Source organism: Homarus americanus, unplaced genomic scaffold (genome assembly GCF_018991925.1).
Source record: "Homarus americanus isolate GMGI-L3 unplaced genomic scaffold, GMGI_Hamer_2.0 scaffold36734, whole genome shotgun sequence".
Classification (NCBI taxonomy): Eukaryota; Metazoa; Arthropoda; class Malacostraca; order Decapoda; family Nephropidae; genus Homarus; species Homarus americanus.
Genome location: NW_024733126.1, coordinates 14,703,842 through 14,729,101, shown reverse-complemented (window position 1 = coordinate 14,729,101; position 25,260 = coordinate 14,703,842). Strand labels below are relative to the sequence as shown.

General features: G+C 37.2%; 3 protein-coding genes across 6 annotated transcripts in view; 2 read left to right on the top strand and 1 right to left on the bottom strand.

Annotated features, from left to right (window-relative positions):
* LOC121869378 (lysine-specific demethylase 5A-like) overlaps positions 1-8,546 on the bottom strand; it is a 37,530-nt gene extending 28,984 nt beyond the window's left edge. For both annotated transcript variants that reach the window (XM_042370724.1, XM_042370725.1), the window contains exons 1-4: positions 8,253-8,546; positions 3,118-3,334; positions 1,833-1,993; positions 127-309 (exon numbers count right to left, since the gene is read on the bottom strand). In XM_042370724.1, the coding sequence (XP_042226658.1) occupies positions 127-309; positions 1,833-1,993; positions 3,118-3,334; positions 8,253-8,417 (726 nt within the window). In that variant the 5' untranslated portion in view covers positions 8,418-8,546. The remainder of the gene's footprint in view (positions 1-126; positions 310-1,832; positions 1,994-3,117; positions 3,335-8,252) is intronic.
* A 563-nt stretch (positions 8,547-9,109) lies between these two features.
* Positions 9,110-18,845, top strand: LOC121869377 (coiled-coil domain-containing protein 77-like). The gene is made up of 11 exons (XM_042370722.1): positions 9,110-9,167; positions 10,440-10,518; positions 11,743-11,864; positions 12,530-12,689; positions 12,876-13,053; positions 13,225-13,408; positions 13,744-13,906; positions 14,278-14,370; positions 14,984-15,100; positions 15,597-15,749; positions 17,186-18,845. Exons 1-11 carry the CDS (start codon positions 9,151-9,153, stop codon positions 17,348-17,350), a joined length of 1,431 nt encoding a protein of 476 aa, XP_042226656.1. The 5' UTR covers positions 9,110-9,150; the 3' UTR covers positions 17,351-18,845.
* A 2,852-nt stretch (positions 18,846-21,697) lies between these two features.
* LOC121869376 overlaps positions 21,698-25,260 on the top strand; it is a 10,887-nt gene continuing 7,324 nt past the window's right edge. Inside the window, exons 1-4 of one of the 3 annotated variants that reach the window (XM_042370720.1) lie at positions 21,698-21,778; positions 22,282-22,538; positions 22,868-23,028; positions 24,449-24,625. In XM_042370720.1, coding sequence (XP_042226654.1) covers positions 21,746-21,778; positions 22,282-22,538; positions 22,868-23,028; positions 24,449-24,625 — 628 coding nt within the window. In that variant the 5' untranslated portion in view covers positions 21,698-21,745. Of the gene's footprint in view, positions 21,779-22,281; positions 22,539-22,867; positions 23,029-24,178; positions 24,626-25,260 lie in introns of all 3 variants that reach the window. The other 2 variants (XM_042370719.1, XM_042370721.1) reach the window with 2 other exon arrangements.

Genomic DNA, 25,260 nt, shown 5'->3' with positions numbered 1-25,260 from the left:
GAACTAATTAAACTAACTAACATGCAATATACTTCTATCGAAAAAAGAGAAAGAGTTAACAACCAGAACCAAAGAGGTCCTGCTAAGAGAGAGCTCATGCACAGAAAAACTTATTTGCAAACTAACCTCATCATCAGAGCCAAAACCAACCTGGGTTTCGGTTTTGGAATCTCCGACATCTGGATGGCGACGAGAACGCCGGCCATTTTTCTCACTATCAGGTATCTTTCCAGCCATGCGACTAGGAATTTTGTGAGGTTTATAGTCCTTATCACAAACATCACCATCTTCCTCCTTGACTTCCGTTTTCTGCAATGAAATTAATACCTGTTCATTACGACTGCAAGAGAAATTTGAAAACTGCACTTACTGACTATAAACACCACCTCTACTATTACCACCACCATCATTTTATATGCCTGCACAGGTTAGCTACATAGTCATTTGTAGCCTCTCATCTCCGAGGTAATTTCTGACAACCTCTCCCATGTAATTCTTGGTCTACCCCTGGCTCTCCTACCTTCCACATTCAAAGTCAAGCATCTCTCGGCATATATGGCCTCCTCCACCTATTTTCACATAACCAAACCATCTCAGCCTACCTCTGCATAAAACCTAAACAATGTTTGTAATGCTCAGCCACCCTCTTAGATCTGAACAGTTCCCATCTCTCAATTCCATGTTACACATCCATCTCACCATTCCCATTTCACTGCCATACAACACACTTAAACCAGTTACACACAACTTTCCTTTCAAAAAGAGAGAAAGTCCTCTCACCATTAATAAAGGCAACAGCTCCCTAAACTACTTCTAACTCTTGCAATTGAGCTGACTTCAGTACCAGCTCCAGCACTGATCATGTCAACCAAGTAGCAAAACTCATCAACAAAGTCCAAGGGTAATTCTCAAATGTTGAGACTTTCCAGCCTTGCTAAGGTCACACGATTACTTATACATACAATCAATCAAAGTACCGTCCTCATATTTGATAGATGGCGACCAAAGTCCTCCAGTCTAAAGAGTTTCAGGAAGTTTTTACCAATCATCCAAGATTTTGAGTATCTTTGAGAAACCAGATTTTAATTTCATTCATCCACCCATGTCTCTGCTTTCCCCTGGTCCTCCTACCCTCAACGTGTTGGTGCAACATTTTTAAAAGGTTAAGACAGTATGAGCTTTTTATTTACAATATGATTCACATCAGCTATACTGTATATTTGAATGATTAAATGTTATTGCTCTTCCTAATCAATGCCCCTCCTCTCGTGTATTAAACATTTAAGCAGTACATTAAGCCTTAATTCAGGGATTACATCTACCTGTAAACAAGTGAATCTCACCAGGGAACTCATATTTAAGGGATGTATTCATTTGCAGTATCAACATGTCACACACAACATTCTCCCTATTTGTGGTTTTTCATTATCCATTTTATCTTCCTGTTATGTTGGCTTAAATAACCCCATTAAAGTATTGTTTTGGTAAAAAAGTGGCAAGGCATTGCTACACTAACATAAATGCCAAATAGCCAGAAATTCATTTTAAACTTGTGAGAACACGTCATACATACAGACAGACCAGAGGCAGTGGGTTGTCCTTGTTATTGAATGAAGTTCCAATCAGTCCAAACAAAACTTATGTGTAATATTGTATAATGGAATAACCACTAACCATTCTATATACAGTATGTGTTAGAGAGAGAGAAAAAAAAAAGGAATGGAAAAATCCCTACAGTTCTGTATCACTGCTTCAGCAATATAATTTAAGTTACAAAATATTTTAAAATAAAAACAAACAAACAAACAAACAGAATCTTCAATAAGACTTACCATATGAGGTACAGATTTGCCCTTGTTGAAGATATCAAAAGGTTGGAGAATTCGCTCATAATGTGCCTTCAGAAGTGTTCCCAAATTTTTATTGGCAGGAAAGCCCATGCGAGAAGCAATCTTATTCCACTTACGTTCTTTTGAAACCTGATCATTTCCACCTGTAATAAAAAGAATACATGTACAGTACTTAGGTTTCAATAGGTCATAAAAAAGGTTTAACTCAAATGATTAGCAAGGCAAATGAATTAAAAACATACATGATATAAAGTTGCTTAAGAATGACATTTAATTAACTAACAGCCAAGAAATCATATGTTGTAGTGTGTCCTTATCTTAACCCTTTAGATGACAGCGGCCCTCTTCAGTATTTTATTCTGGCAAACACCAGATTTTATTCAGCCGAGGGAAACCCCTCCCCTCTTAAGGGTTAAGAGCCTCTCTCACTTAACCCAACCCTTTAAAGGGTAGCAGCACACTTAGATACAGTATTTTATTCAGATGAGAGAAACTCAGCCCTCTGAAGAGTTAAAGTTATTCAGAGAACAAAAATAACTAAAGGGAACAATCAAGGTTATTTTCCAATTTTAAAATGAAACAGTAAACTCAAACTAATGGTGGTAAAGCAACAAAAGTACATAACCTGCTACACTTACAGCAATGAAGCAAACTTCTCAAATTGAGGGAAATCAAATACTGCACAAACTTTTACAAAAAACAAATTTTCTTTAGTACTGTATTGTCAGACACAGAGAAGAACATTTATCCTGGGTGGGCGGACAAATCTCAATACAGGTACTCAACCACAAAACAGAAATCCTTTTGACTAAAGGGTTTTCAGTTTTCAGACTCAACGGCCAAACATGTACAGGCATACAGTAACTCCGAGACAAAAGCTCCTATAAAACTGTCTCCCCCAACATTTATGCTTTAAAACACACAAACATCCCTCATTAGAGGACAGCATGTAGAATTGTTTAGTTACTTTTTTGTCATGAATATATGCTTTTCCTGCCAAGATGCATTGTAGGGTGACCAGAAAAAACACACAGCAATTGAATGGTTGTTCCACTATTGGCAAGCACACCCACAGTACCTACTCACTGTTATAGAATGCAGAAACGTAGTCCTTCCTAATACATCGGTTTACTACATGTATTTGTATCTGTAGTTATTTCACCTTTATTTATCAAAATACTGCATTCCATTGGAAATCATCACTCATCAAAATGAAAATATTCACTGCTACTTTTCATCAAATATACCACTACAATAATAAACTTACCTTCAGACCAAACATGTCTGTGAAGCGAATACAAGTCAAGAGCTTTCCTCTCAACTACTGGTATCTTCAAAGATGATCCTTGCAATTCCCAAAATTTGGCAATTTGATCCAAAAAATTCAACTTGATCCGAGTGTGAGCTTCGAGCTCATTCAATCTCTGAATGCGCGGTGTAAACTTGAAGTTGTCTACATCAACTGCGAAGGGTGGCTGCCAATCCTGCAAACAACAGCCTTATTAATATATAATTTGTTTTATTTTGATTGATTCCAATGAAAGAACACTTGCAATGCAGTAACAATAAATTCCTATATCTTCACACCTACTTTGATGCACAAATACTAACACTGATTAGAAAGCTTTACACACAATTATGCTACACATTTATAATAAAAGAAGCAATAAAGTTAAGATAAACAGACCACTTCTACTATAGTTTTCCCTGGGTTAGCAATGGGGAGCCAGGGTATGAGGGCAACTCGTTTTGGTCTTACCCAACAGCTGCCATCAGATAATCACAGCTAACCCACACAAACATGGAAAATGGCAGTAAAATGTTGTTGGTGATGTATCGAAGCTCTTGAAAGAAATACCGGGCATTGTACTACATATCACTAGCTGAGGTATCCAGCATTACCTTTTTTAATGATACAAAGCTACCCAGAATGAGTGCAGCCACATGGCCCATGTCTGTAATTGTCCCAAATTTGTGCCACATGTAAAAAATAACTATACCAAATTTCAATTCATTGTTAAAACCTGTGTTATTCACAGGGGACCCAATTTTAGGTTACTTCCCTCAATATAAACAATTGTGAGCATTCTCAGGGCTATTACATATGCATACCAAATATCTACCCTAAAAACTGTGGCTCTGCATAGCAAAGAAACAAAAGAAAAAATGATCGATTCTAATAAGGGGGTTCCCACTTTGGGGCAGGATGCATACACACACACCCCCATGCCAAATTTCAGTGCTCTATCTTCAAATGTGTCGTTGTGCGTAGTAAATAGTCACACAATAGCTGCGCTTTATATATTAATATAAAGAGCCCTGTGCCCCCAAGGAGCTACCCCATCCCCATGTACAATATTTCTTCAGGGGGTTCAACGTACATGGTATTTTAGTTCTATAATTATTTATTTACAATGCTGTGTTATTCTTATTATTTCAAGAAATACAAAAGATATTTCATATCAACAATGAAATCAGGTGATTACAATGTGTCATACAGTACGGTAGTTACCAAAGGACTTGGGTGATAATTACATCACAAAATTGCTTAGTTCACTCATTAATTTCACTTACCATTTAACCTACAAGACAATTTCAATCTACATTCACCTAAATACGATAAAAAAATATCCACCCACTCCCCATAAAATGACTTAAAAGGAGATCTAGTCACACTGGACAATGGTACAAACAAACTTTGCAAGACATATTTTGGGGTCAGAATTACTGATCTCTCTACTTGGGAAGAGGGTTGCCACTTTACTTTTCATCTCTGAATAAAATTAAAAACGGAACTGATAAAGGGGTACAAGGACAAAGAAAATGTAACTCAAACTCATGGGAATCAAACAATAAATTCAGATGGCACAGCTGGAACCAATTAAATGTACAAAAATTAACCTAGGATCTCCTAAGTTGGTGTGCGTACATTTTCTGACTCCTATGGATATTTAACATATACAGTACATCTCTGGACCTCAGATTCACCATTTCCTTGCTCCCACACCAAATTTGAATTCAGTGCAATTCTACAATTATCCTTGAAGGTTTCAGCTAAAAACAAGATTATAATAAAAAGAAAGAAGTTACCTTGATATTCTTACAATATAGGGTACAGTTTAAGAAACATACAACAATAAGGGTGGAAGATATACCATCAGAATAAAGGGGATATAGATAAAGTTCTTATAATATCCGAGCAGGACAGGACTCGGAGCAACGGATTCAAGTTGGATAAGTTTAGGTTTAGGAGGGAGATAGGAAGAAACTGGTTCACAAATAGGGTGGTGGACAAGTGGAACAAGCTTAGCAACTTTGTAGTAAGTGCGGGAACTCTGGAAAGTTTCAAAAGGAGGCTAGATAGATTCATGGACGATAGAGAGTGGTAGTAACTCTCGACAGGAGCTGCCATGCACAGGCCAACCGGCCTATTGCAGACTCCTTATTTTCTTATGTTCTTATGTTTATCAAATGGTACTTTAGTATTGAGATTCCTATAAATCATCAGAAGAATATTAAGCAACGTATTTGTCATAGATGATAGTGTAATAACCTGGAATATGGTCCCGAGTTAACCAACAGCTATAAAACAGTTTTTGACCAAAAAATATTTCTTACTTCAACCATATCCTGAAATGGGGGGAAGAATTGTATTTTTTGGGGTAATTTTCTTTTCCTGAGTTCTTGTTACCGGATAAATAAATACTGTACACTCCATCCTCCCAGTGACACCAAATTTACCTTTTACACGAGCATAGAACATTTCACGACAGAAACGCACAAAAATTTCACAGCAATCGTTCCATATGCATAAACACTTCCAGCAATTATGATTATTCATACATAAGATGATCCAACCAAACCTATCTAACCTAGGATGGAGTATTTTAGGTTAGGTAGATTTGGTAAAGAAAGGTCGCTGGGAACCCTTTGGTCGGTCACTGGGAAGCACTTGTTGACAGATGAAGTGCCACTCATGGTGTTGTTGGGTGGACTGCACATACATTATTAATTTATACGAAATGGTTATTTGACCAGGATTCCTGGCCAAATAGCCATCAGCTATTTGACTGGGACCCGCAGGTGGTTGTGTATGATTTTAATGGGACTCTGGTCAGGATGGCTGTGGGCATTACACTTACTATGTTTCAAGGAGTCGTTACTTGATCTATAATTTGTTTCAAGAGAATATACAGTACTGTTCTTGTGACCCTCTGTGATGTTACGAATTATATGAAGCCGAGTTGTTAGGTCAGTAATTATTTTTATTTTAGAACCCAATCATATCTATCTATCTATCATGCACTTCTTTTTAAACAGACAAAACAAAAACTTGACTCAAACTAACTATAATACAGTATATGCTGAAAATCTTACCTAATACTGTACCCTTGAATTAGGTTTGGTTTGCCTGCTTTAAAATATTCTTTCATAAAACAAAGGTACATCAGTTCCAGCTAAACAAGTCTGGAAGCAACAAATCCATTCAAATAAACAGTGTCTGAACATAATCCCAAAAGCTGTTAGTTTAGTGACACCACTGTCCTTAACTATTGCCTTAAAAAGTTTAGCTCATTACAGAATTTTCATTAACAGGTTACCTACAGAATTACTGGAATATTTGCAATATCATTAACATACACACAATTATAATACAAACAATTTACTATTAAATATCACCCTACCTATCAGGGTCTGTTTGGTTTTAAAGAGTCTCACGGTCCATGAAATCTAGACCACTGAGAACATCATACTGTCCTCTGAAAAACTTGGGCTAAGGATGGTCTTGCTATACGAGACCACTTACATCCCTCCCACAAAAAAAAAAAATGTTTTATAGTATCTACTGACTGTAAATTCTTATTTTATGAGGCTTTAAAAATATGGCATCATCAATATTCCACCTCTGTATGACTTAATTCTTGTTTGTATCTTGAAGGACTAGGCAAACCTATACTTTATAAACTATGTAAGTAATCTGTTACTGTGATAAAGAACAAGAAAAATAAACTTAACTACAATATATGCAACAGCTAAGAATGGTTAGTAGACTTTGCCTCACCCCTGTGAAAAACTCCCTTGGCCCTTTTCCTACACCCTGCCAGTATCAACCCAATATATTGCTTTAGATTCAATTTCTTTACATTTACATTTTTCCATTAAGAAAAAAATAATAATTTTACTCATATCATTAGCTAAGGTGTCATTCTCCACTAAAACAAGATGGCTGCCACCTACCCCCCCATCCTCTTTTAACAATGTTTTCACAATTGACTGAAACAGGTTGCGATGAGGAAATAAAAAGAAAAAGAAAAGAAAAAGTAAACTTGTCAAATTACAAAAATATATAAAAAGTTGGGTGATATTTGGTAAACCATCTAAATGCCACATCAACAGCAATGTTAAAAAGTTAATTGCCATAACTTACTGTAGGACTTAAAACAGCTAATCGTTTTCTGTGGTCCCATATCACTTTACTTTTAAATCAATAACTTTCTTATAGACTTTATGAACTATAATGTAACTCACAAGAAACAAGAAATGTAAAAAAATAATAATAATCCCAGTTAACCGAGGAAGCGTATCTACCTTTCATATTTAACTATATCAAATAAGTAAAATCGATTCTGAAAATTAACAAGATTAACAGAAGGCACTTATGGCATTTAGGTAATTTGATGAATCTTTACATTCGGTTAAAAACTGTTACTGGTAAGTCACGCTTTCTTGCTTATCCTTTACATTAATTTTATAAATTCATCGTCTCACGTTTTCTAAATATCTCGACTATTTTTTCACTACTTTAAAATAAGATTAATTCGGTCACAAATTATACCCAACTACTCTTCCAACTCGTTCATTTATTCAACCCATCTTCCTCGAACTATTGCTTTAAATTATTGGACTTTTTTATACCTTCCCTTAGTGTACACGCTGCCGAATTCTTTCTGTCATTTATTACTAGATTCAGGAGCATTACGGATAGCTTTTTTATAATTTACTTTATCGTCTTGGGGTGTAATTTACTGTCATTACACTGGGACATGGACAGTAGGTCGCCATGTCGCTCACATACGCGTGCACGTAATCGCGTCTACGCATAAGAGACAACCAACCATTATTTCCCCATACAAAAGTTAAGAATAAACCAATGTTCGAGCTTTACAAGTTCCGAGGTACATTATTCTCACACTAATTCATTCCCAACGTCATCCTTTACTTAACGCTAAAACCTCCGTCCACGACTTCGGCAGAACATCAAAACTATAACACTTAATCCAAATAATTAATACATTTACTCATTATCTAGAGTAAAAAATAATAAAAAAAACGTTTACTCATGCAATAACATAATTCTACAACTATTTAACGAATAAAAGATATAGTGCGATATTAATTTACCGGTGGAGGAATAATTTTACAAATCCCTGACTGCTCTGCTATGGGCCGTATCTTGTTAATATATCCAAGGGCGTCCTGAAACTCTTCCCATGTTGGTTTAAACACAGGTGCCTCAGGTGGCGGGATAAATTGGAAATCAACCGCAGACATCTTTAGAGAGTTCATCTAGTACTTGTGAACCACGTTAAGGACGCCTGGATGGTATCATTATCCACGCAGGACCAGGAGAGGTAAGGAGGTAAGGAGGTGACCAGACTCCTTCGTCTCTCTTGTGTTTACTACTGACGTCCTGACTCCCCCGCGGACTAATACACCGCAGCCGCTCAACGCACAATAAAGTAGAAAGAGCAAAAACTAGATCGTTTAGAAAGTATTATTATAATTTTTGATGAAATGAGAAATATATACTCGGTTTAGTGATAAGGTGATATTAAATATATGATAAATTATTGACTTATTATGCATGGTTTATTTTGAAAGGGGATAAAAATTTTGAGACAAATATTTTTATAATTGTTCAATAAATTTTATCTGTTAAATAATACATTATCACAAATGTATAGAATTTCAAATAGCGAGACTCAGATGCAGTGAATATCAAAGATTGATTTTTATACATTTAAAGGGATGTCACAACACATCTCTTTCATTAGACGATATAGTTTGAAGTAAGATTTGAATTTATTTATTCTAAGTAATGTCATTAAAAATATACATGTAATTCTCTATTTTTGAACTAATTATTAGATAAATATTTTTACGATTATATTAATATTTTATTCACCGTTACGACAATGTAAAAATGTATGGAACAGGTGCCCAGGCCTGTGATTGGCTGGCAAGAGACTTTATAAACCAATCACAATCGAGGAAACAACACTCCTTACGTCATTTAAAAATGGCCGCGGCAGAAAGGTAAATAAACTACATGCTTGTTATAAAATGTTCAATTATCCGAATTTTAAAGTAATTCTCATATTTTCCCATTATAAATTGTTACCTAAAGAATTAGTCTCTTCTGCCACGTGTAATATCTTTAATTCTTTGGTAATTTGAGTTATAAAGTATAGGGGTGTGGGAGAGGGAGAAAGTCATGTTAAATGTCTGTCATGTGAGGTGGAGGATTAATTATGTTTTTATGTCAATATTCCCGTATATAACTCTATATTTGTAAAGGGTGCAGTGCAAAGCTTAAATATGCACTACAGTTCTTGTTTTAACTATGTATTGATAAGACTTATTGATTGAAGCTTAGGTGAAGATGAGGATTAAACACCTTAATGCTACCATACCAAACTTTACCTAAATTATAACTTAATGATCTTATGGTTGTGTTTACTGTTATTTGGTTCCCTCACTAGATTTATGTGTAGTGTAATGAGCTAAAAATAAGTGTGAGTGAAGAACCCATTAGAAAATATCAAGAAATAGAGGTGGAGAGAAAGTACTGTGGCCTAGCTATGCTGTTAGGCTGACTGTGGCTTTGGTGATTTTTGACGGCATAGCTTCACCACAGACCAAGTAAACTGAACTTAACAAAACATTAACCTAAAATCATAAGGTTGGTCAATATTGTACAGTATTCTGACATACCTGTAATGATATACTGTATAACCATAGTTTCCCCACTGACTAGTCACTTCATATTCACATTTTTCCCATACAGTATTTTGGTAAGTTTGCATTAATTTTATCTTGTTCCTCAAAGAGATCCATTTTGTGTCAAAATAAATATTTTGTAGCAAAAGTTTCATGTAATGAAGTGCCATAAAACGTTTGTTATATCCTTGCTGGTGTAGTCATCATTTTACTTGTCATCATTTACATACAAGTTCATTAACCATTTGCATTAAACCTTATGTAGAGGATGGCATCACCGGAACCACACTTAGGGGTGAGCAGATGGGCTCATTGGATTCACATATACCCAAATTTGAACTCACATGGTGTATGTGTTATTCAATAAATAGGTAGCCCTCACACCACGTGACCTGACTTTAGCCCACCATCCTCTGTTAACTAATGACCTTCGGAGGAGAGGGGCGTCCCGAGCACCCCTTGTGGTGGTGTGCGTCACAAGCAGCATCTTACTCTTCCAAAAATTTCTAAGCAATTTTTTATTGTTTGATGTTGGTTTTATATTTCTAGGCTGTAGACTTAAACATTAATACATAAAATTTGTTGCAGGCTCAAGGACTCGGTAAGGAGACTTAATAGCACTCGTAGGATTAGAGCAACGACTCCAACATCTTCAAATCATGTCCAAGTAAGTTCATAATTTAGAGAGATCACAAAAATATATTTATTTTCCTTGGAGTCGACTGTTGTTTGTTTCGAGTTTTTGAGAGTTGGCATACAGTATCAAACACCCAGAGAACATTTCAAGAAAAAAGTTAATAGACTTTTCAAGCTGTTGATAGATTGAGTTGACAAGATCAGGGGTAATTTTTTGTATACACATTACGTATACAGTACATAATATATACTGTACAACAATACAGTGCTGTACCTCTATTAACACAGTGGTTGAGTTCCTGGCATCCACTTCATTCCTAGAAACAGATGTAATAAAGGACGAATGGGGATAAGTTCCAGTACTTCTTCATGCAGTACAGTGTATAATGTTGTGTTGTGTATGTATATAACCAAAGAACATTAAACAAATCCTAAAATGTAACAGAAAAAACGAGCAGTTTATTATACTGTATTTTTAGTTTCTCAAAGGCTCAGTAGAGTCACTTCCACTTAATGGTTGTTTGGTAGACATTTGGGCAGTTGTTGACTCTAATTGACTCTTTCCCTACAGTAATAATCAACCAAACCTGCAGCATTCTGAAAATGTGGGTGTCATGAGGAGACTGTTTGTGCTCGGTGCTCATTAGCTGTGCTGTTAAAAAACCCTGTGACACATTTTCAATGCCCATGCTACATATTTCTTATACAGTGCACCATTTTGTAAAGCATTGCTTATTTTTGGTGCTCTTTTGTTAAGCAAGATGTTTTTTATAATTGTTTTTAAAGCAAATAGTTTTGTTATTGTCATTATACAAGATAAGGGTGGGAAATATACTGCTATAAAGGAGCTTCAGTTTACCATGTACATTATCACTAATTTAGTGAAAGTTTAAGACTGGATGGAGTTGCAAATATTAATTACAATCACCTTTGATTTAAATCTTTCAGACAAAATTGAATTTCTGGTTTAACTTTGTCGGAGTGTGGGGACAGGCACGGCACCCAAATAGTTTTGTGAATTAACACCAAGACAACCAATCAGAAATCATGCTGAACCACATAAGTTGCTATACTACTGGGGTTCAATGTATACTCTGCTGAAGACACTTTTTATAAAGATGTCACCGTTCAGAAATAAAAGAATAATTACTCTGCGTTGTACTGTACCTGCATACTGTAATATTAAATAGGAAATAAATTACTTTTAAATATAGAAAAGTGTTTTGCACTATCAAGCTGAATATTTCCACAACAGGATATTAATGTTGAAGAAGAACTGGCCAAATTGCAACCTTCTCAACGGCTTCTGGACTCCTACAGGAATAAGGTTGGAAAGTTTGATGAAGAACACCAACACATGCTGCAGTTAATTGAAAAGTGAGTTTTTTTTTATGTATTTTTATATTACTTTTACTTTTTGTTTCCCTTGGTGTTATAAAATGAATCTTATTTTTGGTCCAGGGAATGTCCTGTTTTACCCATAGTAAGTATTGTTATTATATGCACATTCGGAGGAAAATAGATTAATCTTGTGAACAATGTGTAGTGTGGTTCATGTTGGTGGTTACGTTGCAGTATAGGTGTATTGATTATTTAGGAAATCATCAGACCCAGTGTGCACAGATAGTTCTCTGATCATGTGTACAGTACAGTGAAGATTCGACCACTGCTTGAAATATATGTTTAAGGTTTGTGATTTGTACAAGGTGATTTGTTGACAATACTGTGTAAGTGAAATTCCATTTTTGTTTTTATAACCAGAATGTATGATATTGTAGCCTGTAGTTACATCAATATATATTCAAGGAGAAAAACAGGAAAGAATCTTGCTAATAGAACCACTGAGAGAATAGGATTTTGGAAATTTAATGAATTTTGCAATTGTCTGTTTGTTACATAAGAAAATGGCCTTTACCATTACTGTAATACTAATTCAGGACACTGCTTCTGTGCCCAGTTGTATGTACAATACTTCTCTCATTAAGGGACATTATTGATTGATGTTAACAGCCAAGAAACCTTAAGGTTAATTCATTTTACAGATATCAACAAGTAACAAAACCTACCTTTGTTGAGGATGAGCGGAGACAGTTAACAGGTGAACTAATTGAACTTAGATCTGCACTGTCAGATATCAATGTATTTCTTCATGCTGAACGCCAACAAGTTATTCGACTGCATGCAGAAAATGAACGGCTGCAAGTATGTATGATGATATCTGAATCAGTTTATTGTGTATTAGTCATAATGTGTCCCAACTTTCTTCTATTTATTTCCTGAAGATATAGTAAATATGATAATTATAAGGGAGCTGGTTACATGTGTCAGGGGGCTTAATATTTCCTCCTTACCAAGTACTGTAATTTAACTTATATAAGTGTTTTCCAGTTGGACAACCTGGAGTCAGAAAAAAAGGTTGCTCTCTTATTATCACTGAGTGGTCTCTCTGAAGGGGAATTAAAGGTGTTCCTGCGGGATCCTCGCAGAACAACTATCATCAAGCAGAAGCTCCCACCAGAACTTAAGAAGCTTCACAACAAGCTAAAGAAAAATGTTGAGGAACCAGGTTTGTTGGGTGCCAGTATCATTAGACAAAACATATAACACTTAAATGTTATCCCTTAAACTGTGACCTAATCTGATACCTTCTACAGTACAGTACTGTATTCCACAGTCTGGTAGTCATCAAAACATGTTATGTCATTTACATAAAGAGTGCGTTTTACATATTTTCCAGTGGAGACGGAAGCCGGGTTAACCTTGAGAGCACGTATAAAATCTCTTGAGGTACAATTGGAGGAATCACAGAAAACCTGGAGAGGAGAAAGAAATGCTTTCATACAAGATAGAGCTCTCTCAGCCTCCGAGAGTAAAGCACAAACAAGCAAAGATGAAGCACATATTAAACTGCTCACTGTTAAGTATGTGTCTACCACATTACCATATAACACAATCATGTTTAGTTTCCTTTCTCACTTGCTATTATTTCTTCTGCCAAATTATGTTTTGTATTTTCACCTACCTTAACTTATATTTCAGTCTTCCCTCCACCAACACACAACGCTATAGCTTATCCACGTCAACAACCAGTAACCAACTAAATGTTAAATTCTCACTCCTCGACATAATTGACTGTACAGTATAGTATTTGTATAGTTGGATTTGTTTGTCTCATCAGTTGCTGGATTTTTTGTGCATTTATTTTTGTATTTACATGACATATATTTTTTCTTCATGTATTTCCCTCCTCCTTAAGACTGGAAGAAGCCCAAAGCCATTTAAGTGAAGCAGTTAAGGATACGCTTAAAAAAAATGCTGAAGTACAAGAATTAGAAATGGCTTGGTTGGCTGAGAGAGATCACCTGTTGTCTGTTTTGGCTACAGTCCAAGAAAACCTCCCATTGGCCACTCAGATGCAGGTATGACCTTCATCAGTTGGCTTGAAATTGAGTCTCGAGTGAATGATGATTTGTGAATCGAGAAAATATGCAGCTCACAGTCAAGTAGGCTGGGTAGGTTGCTGTATACTCTGGTCACTTTGACATGTTAAAACTCTTCATATAAGGGTTAGTCAGTCTGTAAGTGTGGAGAGCTTTAACTTCATTTGAGAAGACAAACAAGTGAAGTCCATTGGTTGTATGAAACTATCCAGCTTTTCGTGTGGCATAGTAATATTTGGTAGTAGTCATACATTCCCCCTGTCTTGCCTTCAGTGTATTATTTATTGAATGGCATATAAATTCCACTGATTATATATGTACTGTATTTATATTCTGTCTTTCTCCTGTAGGCTATAGAAAGATCTGGAAGTTACACTGACCTATCTAAGATGAAATCTACATGTGAACTGAAAGAGCTTCGACGGGAGAATGAATCGCTGAAGGTTAGACATTTTGACTGGCATGCAGTGTTCCATTTTCTATTAATGATGTTTAGGAACAGTTAGTGTCTGCTATATATAGACATTACTAGATTATGGACTTCTAAAATATTAATATTTATTAAAATTAGAGAGAGTGTACTGTATGTGTTTATAAATTACCTACCATTTTTCTTTCATAAAATTTATTTACAATAACATTTTAAGAAACACAATTAATATAAATGAAATCTGTTTTAGGTTTTACTTAAAGTTCCTCTAACACAGCATGGTCATATACAATTTGTTTTTTATTATCCCTTGATATCTTTCTGACAGTTTACTGTGCAGATTTTAAGTGCTGGGAACTGTGCAAACCCTGCTGTATTGAATATTAAATCCAGTAGATACTGTATTCTAACTATTTTATGGTCAAATACTTGGTGTCAGTAACTTTGATGTCATTTCATGCAAAGATTGATACAGATTTATATTTTTTGTGTTGACCTTTCACTTACATGAGAAAAGTAAATAAAGTAAATTTTTGTGAGGAACTCTTCCAATGGGTGAATAAAACTTAAATAAAAATCATCAACCTCTTCAACCATGTTTATAATACTATTTCCAAACCTTGTAGCACGAGATGATTGAGGCAGAAGAATTACGAACTATGTACGAGTCCCAGTGCCTGCATCTTGAACAGAACATGTGTAAACTTAAAGAACAGAAGGAAGCTGTTGACCAGTTGTATAAAGTAAGGTTCCTCTCTATTTCCTTGATGTGTGGTATGTATTCCAAGTGTTGAGTATATGGTAGGCCCTCATGTATATGTGAGTTTGTGTCCCAGAGGGGTTCATTTAAAAGCAAAATTGAACGTACACTAATTCATAAAGTAATGGAAGAATAGGATCAACTTCTGGATGCCACTAATATCATTCATTACAAGTACTTTAATTTAATGTATACCGATATTTACTATATTATCTCCTTAACATATCCTCAGTTGTACCCATACATTAAAATGATTAATTAAACATGAACAGGGTGTATTAAGTTAATTAAGTGATTATATATTGGAAGTGTTATGTCTCCATTACTGGCAGTGCAGCTAGCAGACTTGCCAGCATCCAAGAAGTCAAGGATTTAAATCTTTTCTACTTTGGTGAATTCATAATAGAGCTAGCATACACTGCAGATTATAAGGTATCCTCTCAGTACTTTATGCTCATACCATACTTCTTTTCCCCAAGGAACGGAATCAGAGCCTCATCCAGCAGATAGAAATGCTTAAGCAAGATAGAAAACGTTTAGATGAGCGACGAAGAATAGATTTGAAGGGTTTCCAGTCTGATATTCGACTGTTGAAGAATGATGTAAAGACTGTGGTCCATCAGCTCTATAAGGTATTGTTGGTGAGGAATTTATTCAAGCATCAGATAGTAAAGGACAGTTTTCAGTATGCATCTTTGTTCAGTGTAATGTTTTCCATTGTAAAGAAGAGTGAATGATGTTAAACAGTCTTAAGACACTCTATCATTGTACCATAACTATAAATCTTGTGCTCATTTGCTTCAAAACTCAACTTCTTCACATAGAAAAATCAAGATATTTTGAGGAAGTGAAACACCATAGTAGAACACATTTTTTATAGCAGTATGAATGATTGATTGATGGCATATGTGTTTGTGTTTGCTCCTGGTTCCAGCCTCAGTGCCGTATAGCATTAATGGGCATGCAAAAGTGAAAACAAAATTGACACTAGGGAACAAATGACTCAGGAAAGTCTAATGCTGTTACTGTATTGGTAAATTCTAAAAGTCATTCCGGAATGTACTTTCTGAATTGAGTGAAGGTGAATGAATTTAAAAATGAAGAGATGAAAAATATAGGACTCACACCTTTATGCAACTTTCCACTTCTTATAATATTTTAAGTTCCATTGAATACGAGTGGATGACTCGCATTAATAAAAATCTCGCTGAATCTTAATTTTGTCTCCGTTTTCTTCGCTCAAATTTAGTGTGACTAGACTATGTGCCAGCTCAACATGGGATACTGTACCTCTCCTCTTTGTGGCAAAGTTTGTGTTGTCAGTGTAGTTTCAGGAATCTCACTAAAGTCTTCTTAGGGAAAATATTCAGTCAGAAAACTCCCTTTACTGTACTATGTTCTTTTGTCTCTTCTATCAGTGCTTTACTTTCATCTTAACGTCTGAAGTAAAGATGGTTGACTCAGGAGAAAACAACAAGGGAATTTATTTCTTCTTTGTTCATTGACAAAATTTCAGTCAATAAACATGATCTCACTTTTTTTCCAGGTAATTCAAACTCAAAAAGAGATATGGGGTGGTTTGTATATTTTCCGAAAAGTGTTTCTCAAAATTGTGTATTTCTTTAAACTTTTTCCTTTCCCAGTATTTGACAGTAAGAGCTGGAGGTACAATACTAGAATCTTTTCATCACCTAAAGGATTGACTGTAACTTTTGGATACTAAAAAGTTTTCTTCTTGCTGCTGTGAACATCCCACACTTCCTAAGCTTTATCTCCTTGGCTACAAAATGGGATGTTATGCTTCCATATCCTTCTTATACAGTTATATGTTTATGCCTAAAATAACACATTACTTTATTGTAGTTTGCTGTAACTTGTAAAATCTTAAACAGTTTGACGAGCACCAATGCTTGAATGCAAATTAGAGTGAAATATACAGATCTAGTGAGCTGGATAACTTTGTAGCATATTGTCTAGAATACCATATAGAGTTTGATATGTTGTAAAGTTACTTTCTTCAGGGAAAGTTAAGTTAGATTTTAGATTTTATATCTCAAATTTTCCCCAGATTACTGTGGCTATGTCTGGTGGAGATGGCCTACCTGTGGACTTCAGTGCTCTCAGTGAAATGCAGGCAGTGGCAGCTTTAGCAAGGACCGTACAGAAGACAATTGGTGACACCAAAAGGAAAATCCTGAAGTTAGAGAATGAAATAAACAATGCTTGTGAATGAGTTTATTGTGTGTAAATGACAAACTGTGATAAGATTTATTTCAAGTGCAGTACCTGCTAAAATCAGACAAAAATAAAGGAGTTTTATATTATATATTCAAGGTGACAACTGACAGGAAATGCTTTCTTGTTCAATAGCCATCAAATCTCTGCCAGCTTTATAACAAGTACTTATTGTGATGACTATTATTGTATATACATAAATTGACAGTGAAGGACCTCAGATTACATGTATTAGGAAAACATTTACTCAAGAAGTTGAATAATCTTATCATGTTAAAAGCAACTCCCTTCTGTCAGTGACATCATCTTAGTGGTCCTGGTTACTAAGGAAACCATTACTTTTGGTCCAGCTTTTGATGTTTTGCACCACACAGGAATACATTTGAATCTGTTTTTATTTTAAAAGTGTTGTATGGTGAGCTATTAGGATCTATATCGTTCTTGGCTACAATGAAAGTAAAATATTTGAATTTTTCTCTTCAGTTATACAGTACAGTGTTTTAGTTTTGAAAGCTAGTCATTCAGTGGGCAGGGAAGTCTAAGTGTAGAAAATTGTGGAACCAAACGGGGGGAGAGATCTTCATCTAGCATTGGACTGATGCAAGCCAAGAATGATGGCAATGAATGTACAGGTATTTACCTTCAATAAGGGTTGGTGGCACATTAGGACTCGTCACCAAACATATTAGTATTCAACTTTCTCCTTTACCCCCATTGGCTTCCATGTAGGGGGAGCAGTTGTCACTTGCTTAATTTTAAGTTTTGATAATGAATTAACAGATTAGTATTGCTGAGGCGACAAAATTATAAGAAAGAGACAATGATCGTGTAAAAAAGAAATATGTGAAATGTGATAGAAAACATCTATGAGGTTGCAATAATACGTATAATATCTTCATTTACAAGCTGATGATCACAATTATCTTTAAAGCACTTCCTTTAGCTGCTTTGTTGATTCAACCTCACATGTGGCTGGTTGGTGGAAGGGACTTCAGTGCACTATAGTACTTCAGTTGGGACTGGGCTATAATTGTAATGGTTTGGTTTTGGACTGATAATTCATCAGAACTGCATGAATTTGGTAGACTTGTGTACATCTCTTCAAAATTCAGGGAGTTCATAACCTGTCGGTTCCTCAATGTGACAGTCTCTATAATTAGTTAAATGGGCTAATCATGTGATAACTTTGCCTTAAGCTTTGTAATTTTTTATTTTCCAATATTTATTTTTTACTTGACGTATTTTGTACTCTCTGGGTGTTAAAAGTGTTTGTATGTCAGGTAACTTTTATTACCAGAGTTTTGCCCTGAAGGTAGATACAGTACTGTACCATACTGTATATTTTTTTATTGGTCATAGCACAGATGATGATGGGTCCTGATATTGTCATTAGAGGAAGGATTTATGTATACAGTATTTTTCTATAGAGTTTGTTCAGCACCAAAAAAAAGATATTCCTGGTTATGAATTATTTATAAACAAAGTTATATACACATTCAAGTTTTATTTTTCCAAGTTGTCTCTTTTATTACTTTTTTAATCTAGATCTGCATATTTCCCAGTGGCTTTCAGTTACACACAAGAAAAACAAAACTGGTGATCTGAGTCTTTCTTGTAAAATAATTAACTATTCAGATGTTGATTTTATGTGCCTTCATTTCAATTTACATGACTAGTCACGGTTAATATTAACTTACATTGTATTATTGTATGATTTAGCAAACTAACACTGAGCAGAAAAATTATTGGTCATTATATATCATTAATTCTACGTTACTTACATCATTAGCATGTGCACACAGATTGTACTCCTTATTTTCCCAGTACAGTATTTACAATGGTTCCTCCCATTTCTTTACACAGTGTAGATGTGTTTTCATATGTGCAGAAAGTTAACGAGTTACAAACTTTGAACAGTACTTGAGTTTCATAACTATCTTCAATCTTGCTGCCATGCTTCCGTTAAGATCACTCATTGCAATGAGCTTTTCTGCAGCTAGTCCTTTGGTTGCGTATTGTTGAATACTTGAACAATCTTCCATTATTGTTACATACATTTTATCTCTCATTACTGACAGTGTAGGATTACTCAATTAGAATCAACATATTTTTTGTGCTATTTATATCATAAAAATCCAAGAATCTAAAATGAATACTTTTTAAAATTTTATATGGATAAAAAAGTCCAATTAGTTTTGGTAACGTAGGCACCAAAACCTTTATTTGGGGTGGGCGCCTGGGACACATGCCACTTAACAGTTAGAGAATGCAGTTTTATAGTCAAAGGAGGTATAAGGTAAGTATGTATGCCAACCTATGACTACTGTACTTGATAATGAAGGCAATAAGAAGATAGCATAAGGAATGGCAGCTTTAGATGGGTGTGCAGGTCTAAGGATTCATTAACAAGATCATTTTAAGATGATACAGTATAAGGTATAACTATTTAGGTTATGTAGCGTGTGATTGAGGGAGGCAGGATTATCTCTCAAAGTGAAAAAGAAGAGAACTGGATGCTGCAGGTATATCCACATTCATAAGTGAATTATTTATTGGAGAGGTATTTCAGACCTTATGCAGGGGAAATGTTTTATGTAAAAGTGCAGAGAAGTTTCCCTCACTGGACAACACAATTTAAGAGTGGCGTGGTTGGGTATGAAGTGGTAACTCCTTATGGGATGCTACTTTTAACTTTTTTGGCCAATTCCAGTACAGTACCAGATAAATATTAGTAACGTATAATTTGACTGAGAGTTGTGGGGTATGGGATGTTTGGTTCTCACTCAGGATGGGATGGAGAAAGGAAACTCACAATGTGCTCTCTGTATACATGTTGTATTGGATGTACAATGCAGCTTGGTGCTGGGAAGGCAGCATGGTTACAAGCGTGATGTAGAGAGAGCTGGTTGGTGAGGGTGCTCAGGAGGACAGCTTGTGGGTCGCCATGCTCGCCGGCGGGAGCGAGGACCGCCAGGCAGGTGGAGGAGGAGGAGGAGTTGCTGGCTGGTTGGTGTAGGTAGAAAGAAGAGAGTTCACCACGAGGTCAGGTCTTAAATAGCAGGGGTAGGCATGGTTTAGTAGTTGACCCCCGCTCCGTGGGCGGCGCTGGTTGACCTCGACCACGAGGCACATACTGTGGAATTCGTGGGGTCGGCTACTCAACGACAAACAGCATTTGTAGGGGAGAAATCCACTACAGAGTCATGGTGGTTTTACAGGGGCGGATCCACGAATATCAAGGAGGGGGGGGAGGGGACATAGCAAGCCAACCAACTGGGGGGAGAGGGTCGCTGTGAGTCCCCCGATATTTTGGGGGGAAATCTGACCAATATCATGGGCATTTTGAGGCCATGTGCACTTGATATTAGGATATATTTTGATGTCAGTAGTAACTACTTTTTACACTACAAAAATACCATAGTACAATGCTACCGGTACATTAAAGAAAAAGTATTGGAATTTCATGATGAAAAGGGGGGTCCGGACCCCACTCCTTGGATCCGCCCTTGGTTTATGGAATTGGCAAGTATAATCAATATCAGTCTATTAGGGACAACTTTGGGCATAAATAATGTACAGTACTGTATATAGTAAGTCTTCGGTACACACAGGCAGCAGTGTAGCCAGTACTACACTGCTGCCTACACTGCCCCGGGAGTGGGGGGGGGGCTAGTTTATTGGGCACCCCCTTACATCCTGTCAAAAAAAAATCTCCCTCCATATCGTGAGGTCGGGTAAGTCACAATAACCTTTTAAAGTAAGTGAAAACAACAGCGACCATGCAAGGGTTGAATCCAGTCAGTTGGTCTGTGACATCACTATGGCTAATGGTGTCATTAATGCTCTTCCTTGATGCGAAAAAATCAGGTAAGCAATTCCAGTAGATATTGATTTTCTTACACTAACAAATGTCATTATTTTCGTATTATTGTATTTTTCTTTGTGGGAAATATAAAGTAAGAAATATGAAATTGAAAAATAGACTGCAAAATTTTATATATTACATTAACTGGTACTGAATATAAGAGTGTGAAGGACTCTACAGAAAACTTTCCCTCTACAGCTGTGATCGCCCACACTACCCGCACAGGTGTACACGCGTCCCAATCTGTTGGTGTGGCACTGTCCTCCATCAAAATTCGTAATAATCTGTATCATTTTCTTATTTAAGAGCAAGTTAAATTTGTGTACAGCATATCTGAAGTTTATTTAATTCTTTATATACTATTAAACTGTGAAAAAAGTATCCATAAAAGAAATTGTCGCGTTATGAAGAGTGATTAGGACAGGTTCTTTTTGTGTATGACGTTTTGGTACCTTCCCGCTCTGCCTCCAACAGACTCTAGTTCACGATACAACACACCACACGCACCTGGTCCCACCCATATGATCAATGAAAGGAAAAATGACCATTGTGTCAGCAAAGGTTGTGATATACGAAAATTATAGTTGCTAGTATTAATTTAAAGTTGAATAAATAGTGATCAGTGATGACCCGGACTAAATTATCATACTGTTGAGAAATTTAATCAGGTTTGTACAAGTTATGTGCGTGGGTAGGTAATTTTAACGGAAACACACTTCTCACCTGGCAAATGGTATGTATATAGTGCACGACTTACCATGGCAAGTAGTCGGGAGAACGAGGCAACGGAAGCAGCAGGAGACGCCAGTGGGCTAATTATCAAGTCTTGCCTAACCGAGAACTATCCTGGAAAGTGATTTGTGGAAACAGCCTCTTAAATATAAGTGTGCAGTGGAAATATCAATGAGTTACAAAACAGTGTGTCCCCAAACTGGAAAAAACCACGAGCAAGTGATAATTTTCGATCAGTTGTTAAAAAGGCAATTCACTTGTGTTTTAACAGTTATATCTACCAGTGCTCCCGAAGCCACATAATCATAACAGCTTCCACCCCTCTCCTTCAGGTAAAAGGAAAGATGTCTGACATAAACACAAAAATGAAGAATAAAGGCTATAATCCTTTCGGTACGGATGACTCCAAGGGCGACTGGGGGAAACGAAAGACGGGAGGGTCGTCTGTTTCGTCGTCGTCAAGTGGTGAGGATGGCCAGGGCAGGGGTGTAGTGGCCTTTTTGCGTGGCATCTGCTGCTGCTGCTTCTACCCTCACCCACAACACCCACTCCTCTCCTCTTCCGTTGTCACCCACAGGAAGATCTCGCGGTGAGTACAGTATTACTACTCTCAGGGAAGGGGGGAGCCAGGGGTCTAGCATCTTGTTGATAAGCTTATGGACGTTCCTCGAACAGCACAGCTTAAAAAAATATTGAACCCTTTGTTATAGGCTACTGTACCACTCTTGAGAACTGGAGTAATATTTTTTTTTAGTTCAGAGATAAGTAAAGCTACAGCGGAGTATTTCTTTCATTAATTAATTTATTTACTTTTTATTAGGAACAATTCTTGATTAAATAATAACGTTTAAATATAGTTTTTATCTCTACACCACGTGATCACTTCCTTACCCATGTCTCAGTAGAGTCTCTCCCCAGGGTGGAGTCGACCGAGTCCCTAGCAAAGGACAACCTGGAGCTGCCAGAGCGCCCCACCCACGCCCTAATGACCCCCCAGGAGAGGCTCCTACACGCCCGTGCCCTCAACCGCCTCCAGTCTAACAACACCACCACGACTCAAGCCCACGCCGCCCAGAATGGTGAGTCATCCACCCAAGGAATTTTGGGGCTGAGATGTACTGAGTAAAGGATATTTCTACCTAGATACAATATAAATAGAGAGAACTTTGGAAGCAGACAGCTGTGCCCATAGGTATTTGACTTAACATAGAGAGTGCATTGCCCCGGCGTTGCCACATGTAATAAACTGTAAGCTGTCGAAACCCTGTTACCTACTATCACAGGTGTGCTGCTCGCTATACTAATTACACCAACACAATAAACTGACCTGGATACATAATGTGGGTGACTCAGTGCCGCTCATTGTCATAACATGCTGGTAGAGAAGGTCACAGTGCTTGCTGATGACACTGCTGTGGTGGCGATCATTCATTTCGGAAAGTATGGTGAAATGTTGAATATGAGGCCAATTTTTTACGAAAAAGAGTTCTTATGTCATATGTAGATATTGCTAATCAATGTTTGTGACTTCCTTTGTGCACGGTGATTCTCGGTTGCTTACAAAACGTAAACAAACTTAAAGGACCCGGCGTGACCTGCGAGTCAAAGTATCTAATTATCAGTTAGACGGTCCAACTCAGCGGTCAAGGAGATGTTACCAACAGGGAGATAAACACTATGACTAAGGGCACTGCGGTCTCATCTCGAAGGTGTAATCACACCATCGAACGGCCTTAGTTGCAGGTTATACTGTGTGTACGGTGCTTGTGTTAAGATAGTGTTTGTAGGGGAATTCTGGTTGCATTTTGGTCCGTTTGTACCTGTCACAACAAGAAACGTCATCGTTATTATCTAGTGGTCATAACACAGCAGGCGTCCAACTCACATTTTCCATTCTTGTGATAACGCCCTCGTCGGCAGCTCCCTTCCCATCACGCGTCCACGAGTTGGAAGACTTACTGATAAACGATCTGATTCTTGGTGACGTACGATTTTCGAAGATTGTTAACGTCTTATAGACAAGTCACCATGCACATGACTCTAAGAGTAATATATACAATTAGGGTTTTCTGGTACAGAATAATGGCATACCAAGGCTGTGTTGAGGGATCGCTAGTAAATGTTAAGTTTCATAAAACATGAAACTAATGGATCAGTAATTATTGATAGAGCACATGTACTTCCAAAATTTATAGTCTTATATTATGAAACCTTTGGCTGTCTCACCAGGGGTGACTAAATCAGGGCGCTCAACGAATCAGCCGGTGGCGGCCCCTCGTAGCGGACGGATCCCCGTGTCAGCGTCCAACTCCCCCTCCAACCCCCCAGACAAGGTGTCCTCGATTTCATCACAACTGGCTAATTCCTCCTGCCCGTCCCTCGCGAATGCCAGTCCCAAGAGCCTTCGTCGCCTTCCCGTTACCCCTTCAGGTAGCCCACGCCCGGAGCGGTCCTCCCACGCTCCCCGTCCCACTCAACTATCTCTTGCCATCCATGCAGCCCGCAACAAGGGGAGCACTACGCCCACGACCGGGTCGCCAGCCAGCACGCCCACGACCCCGCGGAGTGGGTCAGGGAGTTGGGGGGTGGTGAGGACCGGATTCAACAGCTTGATGAAGGCAGTGACAACCTCCCCCCACCATCGCCATGACCCTCACAATGGGCTCCCACACTCTGGTAATGCTCTCTCCTCCTCACTGTTTCTTACTTGTCTCAAATCACTGTTCACGTGTGGCTCCTGTAATACTGTGTCATTACGTGTCATGTATACCTTTCTTCATTTTCCTCCTGCTGTAGTGTTACACAATACATCTTCGCAAAAAGTGGCACAAAAGTAATGGAACTGTGACCACGTGTTTCTTATATATATTGACTGACGTGTTTGGGGAATTATTGAGCCTCGAACGAGTTGACTACTAGACGTGTACCTCGTCAACACTTACCACCAAGCAATGTACCCGTGTTGTTACGTATGTGTGTTATGAGTAAATGTGCGTACATGTTTTGAATTTTTTGCTACACTAATAGCTGTGGTCGACGTCTCCGTGATGCTACTGTTAATGATGAGGCCATCGCTGATCATTGTATAGTACCGGTAGTGTGTGGGTCAGGATGGTTCACTCATTTCACTTATGAGTTTTTATTAATTATTAACGAAAACTTACATGACGCCCGATGTCCAAGTTAGTATACGGTTTTTGAAGAATTCTTGAGATAATACGAGCATGTTGGTATGTGAACTTAGACCCGGATAAAACCTCCACAACTGGTATACTGTATGATGTAGACCCAAATATTTGTCGCATACTTAC

Excerpts from the sequence above, each read along its gene's own strand:
- LOC121869377 (XM_042370722.1), top strand. Across the intron at positions 10,519-11,742 it reads CATCTTCAAATCATGTCCAA|GATATTAATGTTGAAGAAGA; the intron begins GTAAGTTCATAA and ends TTTCCACAACAG. Across the intron at positions 12,690-12,875 it reads CAGAAAATGAACGGCTGCAA|TTGGACAACCTGGAGTCAGA; the intron begins GTATGTATGATG and ends AGTGTTTTCCAG.